The sequence below is a fragment of the Canis aureus genome, chromosome 33 (genome assembly GCF_053574225.1).
Source record: "Canis aureus isolate CA01 chromosome 33, VMU_Caureus_v.1.0, whole genome shotgun sequence".
NCBI classification, from domain to species: domain Eukaryota; kingdom Metazoa; phylum Chordata; class Mammalia; order Carnivora; family Canidae; genus Canis; species Canis aureus.
In genome coordinates this window covers 707,920-728,300 of record NC_135643.1, presented here as the reverse complement: position 1 = coordinate 728,300, position 20,381 = coordinate 707,920, and the positions used below count along the sequence as shown (strand labels likewise).

At 43.2% G+C, this 20,381-nt stretch overlaps 1 protein-coding gene across 1 annotated transcript in view; it reads left to right on the top strand.

Moving 5' to 3' along the window:
- Positions 1 to 3,539: 3,539 nt before the first annotated feature.
- PPEF2 (protein phosphatase with EF-hand domain 2) overlaps positions 3,540 to 20,381 on the top strand; it is a 28,035-nt gene continuing 11,193 nt past the window's right edge. Inside the window, 12 exon segments of the mRNA XM_077882513.1 lie at positions 3,540 to 3,594; positions 8,075 to 8,202; positions 8,353 to 8,410; positions 9,354 to 9,532; positions 10,828 to 10,942; positions 11,916 to 11,962; positions 12,931 to 13,097; positions 13,564 to 13,600; positions 13,694 to 13,814; positions 13,817 to 13,842; positions 18,081 to 18,398; positions 20,101 to 20,286. Of these exon segments, the coding sequence (XP_077738639.1) occupies positions 3,540 to 3,594; positions 8,075 to 8,202; positions 8,353 to 8,410; positions 9,354 to 9,532; positions 10,828 to 10,942; positions 11,916 to 11,962; positions 12,931 to 13,097; positions 13,564 to 13,600; positions 13,694 to 13,814; positions 13,817 to 13,842; positions 18,081 to 18,398; positions 20,101 to 20,286 (1,437 nt within the window).

Genomic DNA, 20,381 nt, shown 5'->3' with positions numbered 1-20,381 from the left:
TTTGATTATACATTTACTGATATGTTTTTTATAGAAATGATGAGATCATAGGAAGCATATTGTTCAGCAATTTGCTTTTCTTCATGTAATGATATATCTTAGGGATATTTTCACACCATCACATTTAGACTTGCCTTGTTCTTTGTCCTGGCTGAATACTGTTCCATCCTACTTTTGATGTACCATGATGTGTTTTTTATATCTGTACTGATAAAATATTTAAAGTGGCTATGATTTTGGAGAGAGAGGTTTTTTTTAAAGATTTTATTTATTGAGAGAGCATGAGCGAGGGATGGTGGCAGAGGGAGAGAGAGGGAATCCTGAGCAGACTCCCTGCTGAGCACAGAGCCCCACTCGAGCCTTCATGTGGGGCTCGATCTCATATCCCTAAGATCATGACCTGTGCAGAAATCAAAAGCTGGCTGCTTAACTGACTAAACCACCCAGGTGCCCCTAGGGAGAGAGATATTTTAAAAGATTTCTGAGAGTGTCATTTAAAAAGTTTCCTCATCTATAATTTTCATGACAGAGACAAACATTTGCAAAGTACCTTCATATATAACCTCATCTCACCCTTGTGACAACCCTGTAATGGAGTTATCACTATCCATTCACCATCCTGATGTCTGGGTGCTCCCTGTCCCCTTCCACAATGTATGAAGGCACATACTTTTTGTCCTTAATGACCAGAGTTCATTACAACTGGATGTGCTCCCTGAGGAGAGTCTTCATTTCTTTCATTACTACAGGTTGTTTCAAATAGTTTATTGACTCATGATAGTTACTCCTTTCTCATTCTATGGCAGTATCATATTTCTATCTCTACATCTTTCTTGTAGGGTAGGTGACAAACAAGGTTGCCTTATTCTGCAACCATTTTCAGATTTATAAACTCATAAGAAATAAGGTCCCGAAGGGCAAAAATGGACTTACTTACTATTACAGTCTTTGACCCAGAAATAATCAATATCTGTCCCATTTATGGGATAGTTTATGCTTGTCTTGGTCAGCTAGGGCTGCCATAACAAAATACTACAGGTGGGTGTCTTAACCAATATGTATTTATTTCTCACAGTTCTGGAAACTGAGTAGTTCAGGATCAAGATGCCAGCAGATTTGATTTGTATATTGAGTGCCTTCTTGGCTTGCAGATGGCCACATCCTTGCTCACATTGTGGCGGGGTGGGGGTGGGGGGGCGGGAGGGGTGAGAAGAAGAGAAAGGGGGGAGAAAGAGAAAGAGAAAGAGAGATCTAGTCTTTCTTCTTCTTCTTATAAGGACACTAATCCCATCATGTGGTCACCACCCTCATGACCTTACCTAAACCTAATTACCTCCCAAAATCCCCACCTCCAAATACCATCACATTGGGAGTTGAGACTTCAATTTGTGAACTTATGGGGGACGCATTCAGTATATAACAATGCTGTATTAAGATAGTATGTCTTTTACTGCCTCCTAAATTTGAGCCAGGGACATGTTTTTGATTATCTATATTTTAAAATAAGTATATCAAAAAATAAAATAAAATAAAATAAAATAAAATAAAATAAAATAAAATAAAATAAGTATATCAGATCCAATCTGTCAACATATATTGAGATTCTACCAGATACTAAGAACACTTTAAATACATTATTTATTATTCTCCAATATTTATAGATATTATAAAACTGAGTTTATGGGAGGTTAAGTGACCAACATCTAGTGAAAAGCTGAGCTGAAATTCTCACCTGCATCGGTGTACTTCCAAAACCCAAACACTTTAGTACACAGTGGTCTCTATAGGCAAGTTACTGATTATCAAAACAAATTGTAAGTGATTTGGTGGACTCAATCATTGCTGATGACCCTTTCAGCTCTAAAACTGTTCAGGTATCCAGAAAAATTTGGGTTGATTTGGTAATGATGGCTGCTCATTTTGACCCATACTCAGGTTCTAGTTTTATGATATCTCTTACATCTGGAAATCATTTTGCACACACACAAAAGAGATCATAGTATTTTTTCCTTTGATTATTTAGTCAAAATAAGCTAAACAACATAAACAAGTTGTGACTTTTCTTTGATTTGCAAGGGAAAAGATAATCACTAATACAATAACCTTTAAAAGTGGAGGAAGTAAAGTGCACTAGATGTGAAGGAGGAGAAAAATATGGAAGTGGAATCCATTCTCATCATTAAGTCAGTGCATCTCACATTGCTTCCTGAAAAAGGTCTAGAAAAAGATTCTTCTTTGTTGTGTAAAAATAAATGTGGCAATAAATAAATACGGTAAAAATAAATAAAAAGTTTATTCAATTAATATTGCTTGAATCCCTGCCACATGTCAGGCCCATGGTACCTTCTAGAGATATGATGAATTTGCTCACACACAGTCTTTGCTGTCAAGGAACTGATAGTCTAATGGTAGAGAGACACAAAATAGGAAACTATAATACATTATTGCAGTGATGGAGATGTGAATAGGATATTCAGGACCTCAGGAGAGACCTGTCAAACTGGCTTCCCTAAGGTGATGCCCAAAGTGAGCTTTAAAGAATGAGTAAAGTTAGCTAAGTTAGCCAAGAGGCATGGGATAAGAATATTCCGTGTCAGAACAAAACACATAGACCATTGTGGTCAAAGAACAGAGTTTGAAAAAGAAAAGAGAGATGAGGCTGGAGGAGTAAGATTTTAGAGAGCTGAGTTCTGCTTGTGGTACATGGAGTCTAAGGCACCCCAGTGAAAGTTTAGCAGAAAGCTGGGTATATGGGGCTGACATATATGGATAATCTGGGATGAAGATATAGATTTGAGAAGTGGGAAGTGATAGTTGAGTATGAATTGATTCAGTCATCTGGGGACCATGTTCAGAGTGAGGAGACCTGACATTTGAGTCTAGAGTACAAACCAAAATGGACATTTAAAGGATAGAAAAAAGTGAGCTCAAGAAGAGAGATAGAGAGGTAGAACAAATGCAAGGGAGTCCAGCATCATGGAAACCCAAGGAGTAGAATTTTTATCAAGGTGGGGCTTGCAGAGACAGATGGTTTTGCTGTTTGGGCAAGGTAAGGACTGAAAAGATGAAGGCACCTTAAAACCATAAAAGTGGTTTTAAGAGGAATTAAGGAGAAAATATGTAGTCTACTCAGAAATATGAGAAGAAAAGAGACTGGCTTATAACTAGAGGGATATGGGAGTCAAAGAATAATGATTGTGATCAATAGCTTTGAGATTGTAAGAGAAGAGACTTCAGGACGTTTCTAGACTCAAAAGGAAAAGCTAGAAGAAAGGCTGGAAACATGGGAAAGATAGGAGATGACAAATGAAGGGAATTTCCATGCACTGACACTGAAGAGGTGGGGAAAGTGCTCTCAGATGATAGTCTCACAGTTTTTATGATGTGGGTGACAAGGTCCATAGATAACTTAGTCTACCTGAACTAATAATACTCTGCCTGGATTATCTTATTTCAGATTCCCTCTTCCTTTTATCAGCAAACAATTTGCTCTCCCTCTGCCTGCTATCTGTGTCCTGCAGAAATCTTGTACGTACACTATGGGAAGGGGTACCTCAGCCCAACATCACTTTGCTTTCCAGAATGCAGAGAAAGGTATGTGTTTCCCAACTCCCAGATTATCCGTAGGTATCCCAAAGCCTACATTTTATAGGGAGGGGCTTCTCAGAATAGAAAGAAACCATTATATTTCTCCTCAGACAGTTCTTGAAACTCAGCTTCTCCTCCTTATGATGAGACCACCAGAATGTCAGCTGAATATCTTAGAAGTTGGTGAACTATATTTGACCAAGTTAAAGTGTACTGAGGAGTCTATGTTGTCCACTATGGGTTATCCCAAATTGTCCATGCACAAATAAATGAAATAAAATTGGCAAAAAGCAGATGAAAGAGCTTTTCAGGTAGAGGGTTTAGAGAGTCATATTCAAGGAACTGAATGGTCTGAAGTGAACAAGAGGGAGGATGGCATGACATGTGGCTGCCAAGGTAGGCAGAGCCCAGATCACTCAGGGTCTATAGGATTTTAAACTTTATCCTAAAGATGTGAAGAACAATTGAAGAATTCAAAATAGGGAGTTAATAGTAAGATATGCACATTAAAAAGATCTCAGAGTTCTGTCGAGAAGGGATTGGAGGGAGTAAGAGTAGAAGAAGGAACAGCCCAGAAGCCACTAAAGTCATCTAAGCAAGAGATGATGATACTTTGGTCAGAGTTGTTGGCAGCAAAGATGGAGAGAAGAGGGTAGTCTACGGCCATACCACCCTGAACGCGCCCGATCTCGTCTGATCTCGGAAGCTAAGCAGGGTCGGGCCTGGTTAGTACTTGGATGGGAGAGAAGAGGGTGAATTCCAACAGTATTCAGGAGGTCGAATTGACAGGATCCAACTGAGTAGATGTATGGGGTGAGGGAGAAGGATCAAGAATGATTTCCAGTTTTCTGGCTAGCAAAACTGGGTAGGCAATTATACCAATTACTGACATAAATATAGTGGAGGAGAATCAACTTTGACTAGAGGGAAGATGAAGGGTTTATACAAGTTAGGGTTGGGGTGTCCGTGAGACACGCAGGTAGAAATACTGAGAAGGCAGTTACATATTCACATCTGGATTCTGGAGGTGAGGTTGGGCTGGAGAGATATGCACGGAAAGGCATCAGAATGTTACGTAGTGCTTGAGGCCATGGGGGTCCCTGAAGTGCCCTAGAGGGAAAGTAAAGGCAGATCAGAGTCTAGGGCCTAGGACAGAGCCATGAAGGACCCCGGGGCTTAAGCACCAGGTAGAAGAGGATGAGTCAACAAAGGAGGCTTAGGAGAGGCAGCCAAAGTTATAGGAGGAAAGCAGGGGGAATAGTGACAACACCTGGTTTATATGGTATATGGGCTTCAGCATCACTGGAAGTTTGTGGCTTCCTTGTTTTCTAGCTTGGCAATATGTCCCAGGGTCATCTTGCACATTTTTGGCTCCAGAGAGGGTACTTCTTTAGGGTACCCTCTCTTTAGGGTGCGGGGTATTCATTGCTTCCTAGTTGGCCTACATCATTCTATACCTTTCCAGTGAGCAGATCTGGAAAATAAGTATTACTTAGAGAAAAACCCACCATAACGAATTTATATTTAGGAACACAATATTTTTACTTAACAGCCTTGATATTTTACTTATATATATCTCTTTATTAAAAATCTTTTTTCCCTAATGACATTAAAATAGTATTATTTACTCTGCCCCACCATAAATAACAGTTTCAGAATAGAAACAATACTATTAAATAATAAATAAATTCTTTGTAGTTCTTTTTGTCCTTTGTTTGTTTGTTTGTTTTTAAGATTTTACTCATTTATTCACAAAAGACATAGGCAGAAGGAGAAGCAGGCTCCCTGTGGGGAGCCTGATGCGGAACTCAATCCCAGGACCCTGGGATCATAACCCGAGCCAAAGGTAAACACTCAACCGCTAGCCACTCAAGTACCCCATCTTTTTGTCCTTTGGATATATCCACTAGGGATGTACAAATTACTGAATTCTCAAGGCATTTGAAATAACTCCATTCTGTGTTTCTAACTTAAATAAGGTAAGATTCACTTATTTAACTTTTGCGCTTTTTTTTTTGAGAGAGAGAGAGAGAGAGAGCATGTGTGAATTGTAGGGGAGGGGAAAAGGGAGAGGGAGAGAGAGGACCTTAAGCAGGCTTAATGCTTAGCGTGGAGCCAAACCCAGGGCTCTTTCTCACCACTCTGAGACTATTAGCTGAGCCAAAATCAAGAGCTGGATGCTTAACTGACTGAACCACCCAGGCGCCCCTAAACTTTTGCTTTTCATCTTTGGAGATTGATTATTCATTTTGCTTTAAGTTTATTTTATGACTTTGTAAAGCATTTTTATAATTCCTCTTCCAATGATGTATTGCTGCATAACTATCCCAAAACTTAGTGGCTTAAGACAACCATTTTATCTGCTTGTGATTTTGTGGGTCTGGAATTTGCAAAGGGACCAGCTGGGTGGTTTGTCTATAATCCTCTGGGTAGCTGGGGCTGGAGGCTCTTGTTCTTTTTTTAGGATTTTATTTATTTGAGAGCATGTACATGAGCAAGGGGGCGGGGCAGGAGGGAAGGGAGAAGCAGATCCCTGTTGAGCAGGGGGCCCGATGTGGGGGCGTGATCCCAGGACCCTGAGATCATGACCTGAGCCAAAGGCAGATGCTTAACCAACTGAACCACCCAGATGCTCTGAAAGATTTTCTTTTTTAAGTAATCTCGACACCCAACCTGGAGCTCAAACTCACAACCCTGAAATCAAGAGTTGCATGTTCTAGAGGTGCCTGGCTGGCTCAGTCGGTGGAGCATGTGACTTTTGATCTCAGGGTCATGAGTTTGAGCCCCACATTGAGCGTGGAGCCTCCTTAAAAAAAGGGGGGGGGGTGGGAAAGCTGGAGCAAGAGGAGCCCAAGTGTGTTATATTGCGCTGTTGGGAAGGCAGGAGTAGAAGGTCTTAGACCATCCTGCACCTCACAGCCTTTATCTCAGTTAAGGGTAACTCAGACCCCTGGCAGGACTAGGTGGGAGAAACAGGTGAGGAGGCACTGCCTGCTGTCCCTGCCCAAAGCCAGTCAAGCAAGACTGAGGATATAAATCTGCCTAGTTGGCAGCCCTTTCCTTTAAATGTTGAAGAAAGGTGTTAGCAAACAACATTTTTCACAGAACCTTGGTGGCCCCGGTACTCCTCAGTATTGCTTCCACTTGGGTGCACATGAGTCGTGTGTGGAGTTTGTCAGCCTTGAAGGTCCCTGGACTCCTTGTAGAGAGTCTAAAGCTGTGGCTTCTAAGGCAAGGTCCAGGTATCTGTGCTTCCCATAAGTTTCTAGAAAGTCTGTTCACCATTCTGAACATGGATTTACAGAAGTCAGTTGGTAGAGCTTCAGCTTCAACCCTTAGTGTTGGGTAAGTGCCTTTGAGTAATAGCTACCGTGTGACATTCTTTGTCAGAGGAAATCACATTCAGCTTTGTTTAAGACCCTCCCTGGTTCTCCTTCCCCCACTCTCCCATTGACATTCTTAGAGAAATCAGCAGAATTCTGTGAGCTCTCTAATGCAGGCTAACTATATTAAATCAGTCTGTCTACTCTTCATGAGGTTGACCTGAATTAACCTGTAGGGTTTTCTTTTTAATCTCGCTTTATCCACAAATGCTCCATTCATCACCAATGGTACATTCAGGCCCAGAAGCTTAAGAAGAATCTAGTTATTTATGTGAACAGCTGTTCTCTTCTATAGCAGCAGTACATGACCACAGGTCCTAAAGCTCATAGAAAGAGGTAAACCTCATCGTGCCACCCTGTGGACGCGGTCACCCAGCACAGGTCCTGGCAAAAGGAGAAGCCCAAAGCCTGCCTGCAGATTTGATAGTCAGTGTGCTCACCCAGATATCACGATGGGGACACTTAAAGCCCACAGGGCTGTGACAAGTATGGAGAAAGCAAGTGCAGAGCCCTATAAGCATTTACTACCACCTGACATTTCATGCAGAATTTGCGTGTTTGTCTATGGTTTGTTTTCCCCAGTCATCTAGTCCATCCCCCTTTCGGGATGGGAACACTGAGGCCCAGGAAGGTAAAATCCACGTAAGGCCACAGAGCTGATGAGGGCATTTCCAGGCCTAGAACCCAGGACTCCTGCTATCCAGTCTATTGTTATGTCAAAATGTCTTCCCCACTTTCTACCCCTGTGTTTCCACTCTGCAGGGATGCCTCATGCTTGCAACCTCTTCAGGTTACGTTTCTTAAGAATCCTGGCAATCCAGCCTCCCACCTGCACACGCAGTATTCTCAGCAAAAAGTAGGAATTCCAGTAAACCTCCAGTGATATTAGTATAAGTACTAGGTAAGAATGAAGGTGGGGTGGGAGATGGGAACGGGGAAACCAGCACCCCAGCCAGTGGTAAGGCAAATCCTTCCCACCAGCAGCAACGGGTAGTGCTTCTCTCCACTGTCTTGTTCCTGCGTCACCATAGGAGAGGTGCCCTTCACCCCCTCCCAGCCCAGGGGTCCCAGCTTACTGGCTCGCATCTCCACCCATTTCACAGCCTTCAAGGCAGCAGCCCTGATCCAGAGATGGTACCGGCGCTACATGGCACGCCTGGAGACGAGGCGGCGCTGCACCTGGGGCATCTTCCAGTCTATCGAGTATGCTGGGCAGCAGGACCACGTCAAGGTGCGGTGGGATGTGGGACAGAGTCACCGTGTGCTCTGCCTTCTAGCCCGCGGGCAGCAGGGCTCAGTTGCCCAGAGGGTGCGGCTGATTTGGACCCTCCCGGTTCTGTTTGCACTCATCTCTGAAGCGGAGTCTTCGGTTCTCCTGCAGCTCCATGATTTCTTCAGCTACCTTGTGGATCACTTTACCCCCAACAGCAACCATGAGAGTGAGTATGAGCTGCCATACAGGACATAATGGGGGTGGGGACGGGGTGGGAAGGAATTCAGGGCAAGGAAGGCAGCCAATAAAGGGGGTGGGGATGTGCTACTAAGCCAGCAGGTTGGTGTGCCTGGGAAATGGTGCAACATCCCATGCCTTGGAATGATCCCACCTGAAGGCAGAGAGAACTAGAGTCTTCATATGTCATGTCCTGAGGCTCATTGGTTGAAGGCTGCTGGGAGGGGTGGATCGGAAAGGCTGTTGATTCCACATTTCAGGCCTGCTGAGGACCCCTGTGAGCCTAGGACCCCTGTGAGCCAGTGATGCGGAAGCTGGTGGTTGGCCCTTGCTTGAAGGGCCCTGAAAGGTCTAATGGCTTCTGCCACACTCACTGAGTATACCACAAATACCTGTGAGCTTTTTTTTTTTTTTTTTTTCCCTGTCAAGGCTTTTCCTTTTCCTTCTGCTTATAAGCCTCGGCTCCTCAATTTCTATTCTTTCTAGGTCTAACAAATCTCAATATTTTAAAATAAAAGTAAAATGAAATTGACATTAAAGCTTAACCTTTTCCTCCTGCCCACCTTAATCTTTTTTTTTTAAGACCTTATTTATTTATTTGAGAGGGAACAGAATGAGAGAGAGAGATAGAGAGTGTGAGCAAGGGTGAAAAGCAGAGGGAGAAGCAGACTCCCCGCTGAGCAGGGAGCCCAACACAGGGCTCCATCCCAGGACCCTGGATCATGACCTGAGCCAAAGGCAGGGGGCCACCCAGGCACCTTGTGCCCACCTTAATCTGTTGTCACTTTCCCTTCCCTTTCTCTTCCCTGGTGTTGGAGCTGATGCCAGACTGGCCCACCCCACTTCAAGTATGGTCCAGGGAAAGACAGTCTTGTATTGCCAACTGACTGCACAGCTGATGATAAGCTGTCCAAACCTTCTGTCCTGACCAGGGGACTTCCTGAACTGCAAATTCACCACGGAGAGATTCCTCCAGGACTCTGAGATGGAGAAAGGCAGTGACTATGAATCTATAGAGATCTAGACAGACAATTACACGGGGCCACGCCTCTCCTTCCCACTCCTTCCTGACCACGCAACTGCCCTGGTGGAAGCTTTCAGACTGAAACAAGTAAGCTTGCTCTGGGGAACCTGGGCCGCCACCAATGCCATGTAGTAGGTAGAGAGAGACCAGACCTAACACAGAAGGAAGAGCCCTGGATTTAGGGTGTTAGTATCTATATGGATGTACTAGAGAGATTCCATGTCCTCTTCACTTAACCAGGACCTTGTACAAGTCAATAAACCAGGTGTTGTGTACTGAAAACTTCTCCTAATTTATGTCATCTTTCCTGGTTCATTCATCCCACAGGTAATTAGTGAGCACTACTATGTGTAGACACTGTTCTGGGCCTGGGGATACAGCAATGAGCAAGGCAGAAATCCCTGCCCTCACAGGGCTGACATTCTAGTGGGGAGACACACAATAGATCAGAAAGAACAACAAATAAGTAGATTCTGTAATATATTAGACAGAAATTAGAGCTATGGAAAACAATGAACTAAGTTCTAGGTAGGAGAGATGGCTGCAGTCTCAGAAGGCACCGCGGAAAAGGTGAGGAAATGTACCATGTGGATGCCTCCAGAAAGATGTTCCAGGCAGAAGGAACAAATGGAAAGGCTGTGAGGTAGGACCCTGCCTGGATGGCTTGGGGACCTCAGGAAGGCCACTTGGTGAGGAGAGGCTTGGGGAAGAGAGTTAAGGAATGGAGGCAGAGAGGAGAGTGGGTGGGCTTTTATGTTTCTCAAAGAGATGAGAAGACATTGGGCAGAGGAATGATGTAACTTGGCTTGATTTTTAAAATCATCATTCTGTTTTCTGAATAGAGTGTGGGGAGCGAGGGCTGAAGCAGGGAGACCAGTCAGGGTTTTCCCACAGACCAGGCAAAAGGTGATAGTGGCTTGAAACCCCGGTGGTAGAGGTAGAGGTGGTGAGAAGTGGTCAGATTCTGGTTCTATGCCAGATTCCAGCCCTTTCTTTCCTTCATTTGAAGGCAATTTGTTGCAGGAGGAGTTGGGATGGTATTCTCCGTGATGTCAGGATCCTCAGTACCATCAATGCGCATGCACTTACTCACACCTCACTGAGATAAGCGTGCATTTCTCCCACGCTGAAGGCATGGGATGCTCTCATTCAATCGGTAGTAAAGAGATAATTAGTTCAATATTTGGGGATGATGAAAAGCAGAAACAAGAGCAGAAGATAGGTGAAAAAGAGAGGATCCATGCAGAGGGTCCCAGAGTCGATTTACTAGGGTCACTCTTGGGGTCTCAGGTGATTGGAGTCATTACACAGTCAAGGTGAGGCCCCGTTTGCTGCATGAATATCAGTGTCATTTTGTCCCTCCCTCTGCTTCCTCCTAGTAGCAGCTCCATGCTCGCTATGTCTTGAATCTTTTGCATGAAACCAGGAAACACCTGGTACAACTGCCAAACATCAACCGGATCTCCACCTGTTACAGCGAGGAGATCACAGTGTGTGGTAAGCACCGGACAGAATGGCTTCATATGCTAGACCCAAACAAGAAAGCCCCTGTGATGGGGAAGAGGAGAGGCAGGCTGGTGGGAGATGCATGCACCCTGAGAGTGCTCACGGATTCACGCCACGTGTACTGAGGCAGCTGCAGTGCAACGAAGGGCTATGGGCCAAGAGGGCCCAGCTTCTGCCTTATTTCCCCAAGCAATTCCCATTTGGCCCCTAACTCGCGCTCTCCATTCAAAACAAAATCCCTGCAATTAGCCAGATCCCCCTTGTCAGAAGACAGCTTATTTCTTGTTACTTGAGCAAGCCCTAGCAAACTCTTCCTTCCACCCACATATAGTCTTTTCCCAGAGAGAAATCCTGTCAGTCACGATTCTTTCCATATCCTTATGTTTTCAGAGACGTTTAAACATCTATTACAGACTGATGTCCCACATCTTAGGGGATACGGCCTGCAATACACCAGGGATTGTAAATAAACTGGCACCCTGAGGACTGCTTGCAACCTGCAGATAGGTCTTATTTGCTCTGAAATGTTCTTAAATTTTTCAAATTAATTTCCAGTTTTTGAAAATCAGAGGATTTTAAAATTGAGCTAATTTTAAAATCCAGATTTCCAACATCTCTTGAAAAATCTCAGAACACCGGCCCACATGTGAATATCGTCTTCCTGCCGTGGATAGAGCAGAATCACTCCAGCTCCCATTTGAGTTGGCAACCCTGCAGTATTCTGTCCTGTTCTTTACTTCATTTACTATTCATGATAATCTTGTAGAAAAAGATCATATTTCCTGTTTTCAATATTAACTATCTCTGCAACAAGGGAAATTAATATTTATCCCTCTCTTACATATGGAAAAATGAGTAACCATCACTTTGTCAGATTTTTCTGGGTGTTTTCCTTTTCATAGTAAAAATGAGACACAGTGGCAAGAACCAATAGAAACTGATATTCTTTTTCTGTCTCTGTTAGAAGACTTGCACGGCCAGTTGGATGACTTAATATTTATATTTCATAAGGTATGAGTGCTTAAGATCCTGTCTTGCTCTGAGACTTATTCTGGAAGTTCAAATATAGAATCTATAAACAAATGCTTAAGTATGCTTGGATTTTTAAAATATTATTTTAAAGTTTAAATAATACCTTGTAGCAAGTACATAATATAAAAGCCAGCACTGCGTTACATTTTAGTATATTTTTGTAAACTGTTTTATTTATTTATTTATTTATTTATTTATTTATTTATTGTAGACTATTTTAAAATAAAGACAAGGAATCATTATTTAGTACTTTTCTTTTTTCCAAATAAAGAAAATTGATGATTAGTAAAGTGCCCAAAAGCTATTTTCCTATCCATTTCTAGTTATAAAATGTAAAGCATGTAACAACATACATGAATGTTCCTTTAATGTAATATTACTTTATATATACTGTGCTTCCCAAAGCATTTTCTCATTTGTCTTATTTAATTCAGAGGAATCTGACAGCTATTTTTGCTATTACTAAAGATATTGTGGCCAAGGGTGCCTCGATGACTCAGTTGGTTGAGCATCCCACTCTTGATTTTGGCTCAGGTCATGATATCTGAGTCATGGAATTGAGCCCTATGTTAGGCTGTCTCTCTCTCTCTCTCAAACAAATGAATAAATCTTTTTTTATTTTAAAGTAGATATTGTGGCAAGGACTTAAAACTGGCTGTTGGATCATAAGTTCAGTGTCCTTTGTACCTACTACATGGCAAGACTCTGGCTTTGTATAAAGTCCTTATTTTGATGAGCATGTCATAACCTCAGCCTGACTAGAAAGGAAATAGAAGACCAATAAAAAAATACTTCCATCTTTTGTTGACAATTCACATTTGGAGGAGAGCCAGAAAGTACAGAATTCATGTATGATCTGATGTAACTGTCAAATGCACATTGGTTTGACCCAATTTCCTATTCCCTTCCTTTGTTTCCTCTTCTTGACTTGTCTTCTTGTTGGGAAGAATGGCCTTCCATCACCAGAGAGGGCCTATGTCTTCAATGGTGACTTCGTGGATCGAGGCAAAGAATCAGTAGAGATCCTGATGATTCTTTTTGCCTTCATGTTGGTTTACCCAAAAGAGTTCCGTCTTAACCGAGGAAACCATGAGGACCATATGGTGAACTTACGGTAACAAACTAAAACATGCTTGGGTATTTGATATTTACTTGTCATTGTAAAAAGTTATTTCGTCAGAGCTCCTTATTTGTCAAATGCCTTTTAAAAGTAGTTTTTCAGTTTTATAAAAGAATATGCAATATATGACATTTAAAATATTTCTTTAAAATTTACACATTATCCTACTCCTAATAAAACCATTAAATTTTTTTCACATATCCATACTCTTTATCATCTAAACAATAAAGGCTCAATATACGAAAGGTAAGAAATACAGATAAGCAAAAGGAAGAAATCAAAATATCCTATAATTTCTTGAACCAAACAGAATGCTATGATTGTAAACATTTTGGTAAGTATTATACCTCAGTCTCTTCCATATATTTAAGTATATGTATATAGAATATGAATTTTTATAAGAATTCAATTATACCATAATGTCACCAAATGTAATATCTATTTTTCCTTCTAAATCTAGATATGGCTTTACCAAGGAAGTGATGCATAAATATAAGGTATGCTGCTTTTAAAAGCAAAAGTTTCTCTTAGTTCAGATGAGTCTAGTAGTGTCATTTGAAACTTATTATCTTTTAACTATCATTTTCTAGACACATGGCAAGAAAATACTAAAAATACTGCAGGATGTTTTCTGTTGGCTTCCTCTGGCTACTCTGGTTGATGAGGAAGTCCTGATTCTTCATGGCGGAGTGTCAGACATGACTGACCTGGAGGTTTGGCTAAACTAGACAGGCACAAGGTACTGACTACTGAAGTGGTATATATTTCACTATAATTTAACCCAGTTAATAATAATCCAGTTCATAATAATTTAACCCAGTTTCACTGGCAGCATAAAATATCATCTTGCACACGGACTCCAGGTGACTAATAAGGGCTGTTAAGAGAAGCCATTAAACCATTAAAAGGAGAAAGATTAAGAATCCACGTCCAAGCACAAGGCACAAGTGTGCTGTGATCCATTAGTGGTGTTTGTTCTGGATGTGATAGTGGGGAGTGACAGTGAGAGCCATCTATTTGCTGTCCCTGATCTGGACAATTCTAGTAAATACTCCTCAATCACTGTACCTGAAGAGCCTCTATTTCTCAAATAACTCGGTTAAACTAACAAATGTGTATTGACTACCTGCTTCATGGAGGGAGGATGCTACTGGCAGATAGAAGGATGAAGATCAATTTAGAATTAAACTCAACAACTATGTTTAAAGTGGTTACTATGTGCAAGGAAAATGGTAGGGGGGATACAGAGATAACCAGAGATGGTGCCTCCCTAAGGGGATTTACAATAACCAGCAGGAGGAGTGAGTGACACAGAATGCATTATACTCCAGTATTAACACGTCTCTATTTTGTTTCACTTTGGAAGTAAAACTTTAGGAAAAAAAGATTCTATTTTCTTTTAATCACAAACTCTTGTACTTGAATGGTGTCCTATGGCTTCTGTACTCCAGCTGCCCCTTCCAAAACACAAGAATCCCTACTACAACATCCTTGAGAACATTCATCTGAGCGGTTCCAAAGATAGAGCACTCATTACTACACAAGCCTGTGTGCTTTGAGCAACTCTAATTCATGTAAGTCTGTGTTATATGAGACACAAATGAAAGAATATGGCTTTAGAATCAGACAGATCTGGGTTTGCATCTTAGAACATGAAGTACTTGGCTAGTATGGCAGCTTTGTTTTACTAGGTTATCCAAGAACCAAGTCTTCTTATGCTGCCATCCTTGGGGTGTGTTTCCCATGCCCTCATCTGTGTAGGCCAAGATGGCTTGCCACCACATCTGTGTTCCAAGCAGTAGGATAGAGGAAGGAAGGGGGAAGAATATCCCTGCCCTTTAAAGACACAGTGAAGAAGTTGTATACATCTCTTCTGTTCTCATCCTGTTGTTCAGAATTACACCTTGCTATAAGTGAAGCTGGAAATGCAGCCTTCTTTCTGGTTGGCTGCAGGCCTAGCACAAGAGTTGGGGTTCCCATTCCTATGACGAAGAAGGGGAAAATAGATTTGGAGGAGTGGTGGTCTGCCACACAGGTATTGAATAGAAATATGTTCTTTTTTCCTTGAGTAGCTATGGTAAGTGATTATGCCATGGCCTATGAAGTTGGAAAGAAATGGATAAAAATTCTGTTTCTGCTACTTATAGAATATTGCCTTGAAAAAGTAATTTACTATAACATCAGTTTCTGAATCTATACAATAGGAATATAAATGACTATATCCTAGGTGTTGTGAGGATTAAATGAAAATACATATGCACATGCTTTACAAAATTTGTACTCAACAAGTAGAAATCGTATTAACTGCATTTGGCTGAAGTGACAGAAAACTTCAATAACAATGGTTTATGATTATTCCTTCCTTCTGTAAATAAACACAGGAAGCAAGCAGTCCAGGGCTGGTAGGGTAACACCACAAAGTCACCAGGGACCCAGTTTCCTGCTGTCTTGTTGCTCCCCCAGGCTGCATCATGGCCCAGCATGGCTACTTGGGTTCCAGCCATCATGACCACATTCTAGCAGCATAAATTAGAAAGTAGGAGAAAGGCATGTTTCTTCCCTTTAAGGACATTCAGTTGTACACAAAGTTTTTGTTCATGTTTCTGTTCAAAATTTTATCATCTGTTAACATTTAGGCTGAAAGGCAGGTTGGAGAGTGTATTCCTAATTCCAGGTGGTATCTATAAGAATCTGGGTTTCTATTTCTAAGGAAGAAGTGTAGATAGATGTTAGATAGAAGTGTAAATAGATGCCAATTCTGTCTTGATCTGTTTTTGTTACTCCCCAAATTTCCATGCATCCTGGTTCCCACATAGCGAGCCATGCCCATCCCTCCTCAATGGAGTCAGCACTCAGGTCTCATCCAATAATTGCATTCAGTCCAAGGTTTCTGGATTCAAATCCTACCTATCAAGGTCTGGCTATGGCCCCTTGTGTTCTGGCGACTGAAAGACCAGTTATGTGTCCCTGTACCCACAAACTGAGTGTCGGAAGGGGAAAAGGATAACCCCTTGGCAGAGGTGGGAGAGGGGGCACCTGCAACATTTTCAACAGCTTCCTTCAAAAATCTTCATTATAAATTCCGTCTCTGCTTTTCCATAATCTCAACCCTTTCATGTTCTTAACAGAGGAGGAGGGGTTCAAGGGACCTAAAACTAGCTCTAAGTATTTCCTTTGTCAATTCTGCACAATGTCCAGCACCTCACTTTTTTTTTAATTCAAATATTCTGTTCTGCTGCATCTATGTCTGGAGGTAGAGACAACAGGTCACAATAAAGCAGATGATCTCATGGGAGGAATCACATTTCATGTATACAGGAGAAGTAGGAACTTTGGGAAAGAATGCTAAAGAACAGTTTATTTTCTGTAGCTTAGCAAAAAGCCAACCTCCCAATAGTTGGTTTGCAAAGCTCTGGGGAGGGGAGATGTAGCCATCTGTACAGAGTCCAGGGATCATTTGGGAGAGAAACACAAAAGTAGGAGCTCTGGAGTCAGATATCTGGATACAGTCCTGGTAACGTTTTAGTATCTCTGTGTCTCGGGTGTCTCGTCTGTACTATAAGTGAGGATGCTGTCTCACAGGGGTGTGAGCACTAATCAATGAATTCATGTAAAACCATAAATGAGGATGCAGTCTTACAGCGGTGACCTGAGGGTCAATCAATGAATTCATGCTAAGTGCCCAGCATAGCACTATTTAGAAAGCTCAATACATAGTAACACTGTCATTCTCCTTAAAAATCAAAATTAGAGATGCCTTTTGGGGGGCAGATAAATAACATCCTTGAAATAAAGTTACCAGAGGGTGGAAAGGGGTGGGACTGATAGTCTGACACTCAATCTGAGTTGCAGCAAGGAGAGAAGGAGGAGGTTATGACTCCATTCACATTTGATGGCCTTTTACTGTCTATGCCCAGGGCTAAGCTGCCTAGGAAGTCATTAGTGCTTGTCCAAAGTTAGAGAACACCTCTGTTCTGCTATATTCAATCTGGATTCCTCTTAAAACATCATTCAGGTTCTGCTGACCCTCTCTGAGTGTCCTTTGTCCTCGCCCTAGACTAGTCCACACGAGGACATGGCTTTCTTGGATCACAGTCCTTACATCTATTTGCAGAAAGTTCTCATTCTTTGATTACGTGTTTGCACTGAGTTCCCGTTGTGAGCCAGACCTCTGTCATTGATAGCCTGACAATGTGTCCCTCGGTTTCCACTGTGGCACTCAGGCACACCAGGAATGGTTGCTGGATGCCACAGCTCTGCTCTGTGGCCTTATTTTCTTTCTTTCCCATGATCAGAATTCTTCCAGCTTGTGACTACACTGTCAGCCGGGTCCCAGTACCATGATGACTCTGAGTCAGTGACAGGGACCATACTCAGTCTCTTTGGCAAAAAGAGTCTCTTTCCAATTAGGTCCAGGCTGGAAAGAGGTGCTCCCTTCCACTCCCTGCCTTCCTCAACAAGTAAGATAGCACTTCCTATAATGCCACAAAGTGCTGCCTCGCCCACAGCAAAGCATCAGGTGTTTCCTATCCCAACATTCTTCAACTGCAAGCTGCATTTCTTCTCCTTTAACACCTGGTTGTATAGCAGGAAAGTCCATACAGACTTCCCTTCCCGAGAGGTCCCCTTTCCCGTCCTTGTCTAAAACTCACCGGGTTCCTAGAGGAAACAGTGGCCTGGCTTAGTATCTCTCGAATTATCTGTGGTGGAAGATCAGGTTTTATAAACTTCCAGTTTGTCACAGATCAGTACTTTTGTTAAAAAATACAATATATATGAAGCACTAGGAAAAAAGGAAATGCAAACCAAAAACTGTAAGGCCACAGATCATGTCCTTGAATACCACAGCGGTCACCAAAGTGCTCTGAGGGTTTCTAGAGGCTTCCCCCGGAGCCCAGGTGCTCACCGTGGAGGGGCTACTCAGGAAACCAACTGCGGTGTCAGCCCAGCGTCTGTATCTTCTCCGGACGTTTTTAGGTGGTTTCCACCCTGCGGCGCAAGACGAGGAGGCAGAAGGGGAAGCAGCCTGCGAAAGAGAAGGCCGCGCGGGTTCCTGCCCCGGAGCTGGCTCTGCGCCCTGGGCGCCTCCACCTGGGCTCCCGCGGGGGCACCGGGCCAGCCGCTCCTCCAGCATCCCCTGCAGCTGCGGCCCGCCCTGGGGACCCGGGGCTGGACGGTGCCGGCAGCAGGCAGGCCCCCCAAGAGCCGGGCGGAGGGGAGCCCCCTGCCCTCCACGCCAGAAGCAGGCTGGGAAGCCCGGAGCCCCTGCAGCCCACTCAGGAGGCCTGGAAGCAGGTGAGCAGTGGCCTGGTGCTGCTCCCTGCAATGTGGCTGTCTTCGGGACAGGATTTTGAAAACCAAAGGGAATCTCTTCCCTCTGTAAATTCAGGGTATTTTTTCCACCTCTCCCCCTGGGGCTAGAACACCCCAGAAGGATATTAGTATTGGCCTAAGAACTCAAATATTTTAGAGTTTTATGGAGGATGGGAAGCTGTGGCAGGTGCGCAATCACCCACTTAGTGACCTCGCCTCACTGGGTAGGAAGGTAAGCCTGACTTACTGGATGCTGTTACCTGAGGTTTTGTTTTTAATGTATCAGAAAGATGGCTCCTGTAGTTCAAGGTCCAGTGGGTTAGGTCAGCAGCTTCTGGGGCCTCTGTTCTCAGGCAACTAAAGGCTTCTCCAGAATCTTCAGAACTGTGTCACATAGTCACCCTTCGCTGTAAGGGAGACCGGGACAGCAAGTGTGTAGCTGGGCATGCTGCCGCCCCAAACACCTCATCAGAGTTCTCTTCCCAAGAAGGAGAAAGGAGAATGAATTCAGAGTAGGCACTCCCAGTGTTCACCTAAATATGCCCCCGGCTGCCAAAAGGAGGGCACATTTCACCCAGGCAAGACTGGGGTGGTAGGACTTGTAATCCACCTGGGAGATCCGTGTGGGAAGCGTGTGCCAGGGGTGTTAGTGGCACTAAGTGAACTTGCTGGTATTCAACCATTTGTCACCTGTAAGAATGGCAGCTTTTTTATGGTTCATCCAATAAAGAAAGGAGAGAATTCAGAATTATGTAAGAGCTAAAATTGGCAGAACTTGCGGATTAATTGGATGGAGGGTGGTGAGAAAGAGGAGTCACAGCTGACCCCGAGGCTGGAAACCTCAGAGAGCTAGATGGTGAGTTTACATTACATTCTCGCTGAGCTGTCTGTCGATTTGGGCTCCAACATCAACTTAAAATGGAAATTCTAAAATAAATGCAAGTCTCTCCTTTTGCAAAATGTGACTCATTAATAATGTTCTGATGTTTACAAGTCAAATGCATTTTTCCCCCTTAAAAGTACATTTAGAAAGTACTGGGTGTCAACAACCAAAATACACCCAAATATTTCATGTAAGTTGTGTACAAGATTAGCCATCAGTGTTTCCTGAGTAGTAACCAAAGGGTAGAACCTGAATTGCTAGAAAAATTATTCAGCTCTTCTGCAAATTCTTTTAAAAATGCTGAAATTACTTTAAGAGATTAAGCATTTGATTGCACCTTCCCAGGACTACACCTGGGCCTTGTGAATGCTGCATGAGAGATCACATTGCCAGTCCCAGGACTTCCGCCTTCTTTCTGGGGCACATGTCCAGGAGCCCAGAGAATTGGGCTAACCGAAGATTACTGGCTCCGATCAGAGCTCCTACCAGAGCAGCTCCCTTTTTATCTGGTTTATATGTGGAGCCTTCGCATAAGATTTATCTCCTAGAAAGTGGCTTGTCAAACAATATGCGCATACACGTGCTCCTCCTGTGAGTAAGAGAAAGTTCTGGAACCCCAGAGGTTCAAATATGAGCATCTATCAAATATTGATCACAGGGAAAACGATTCACTTATTTCCATCCAAATATTTGTAGCCTCTTCTTCCTCTCCTCCTCTGCCTTTTACTCCTCCGCTTTTCATAGGAATGACTCTGAATCTCTCTAGAGTTTAGGAAAGAAACCATCTCTTGGTCTTTCCAGGTGGTCGATATACTGTGGAGCGATCCCATGGCCCAGGAGGGCTGCCAAGCCAATACCGTTCGAGGAGGAGGCTGTTATTTTGGACCTAGTGTAACAGAACAGTTGCTACAGAAATACAACCTGCAGTTCCTGATCCGCTCCCACGAGCGCAAGCCTGAAGGCTACGAGTTCTGCCACAGACGCAAGGTGGGCACAGTGTGTGTGGTGCCCGGGAGCGGTCCACGTCACCCCCAGGTCGGGACAAGCGCAGGCTCTTGGTTGCCCACGGCCAGCCGTGGCTC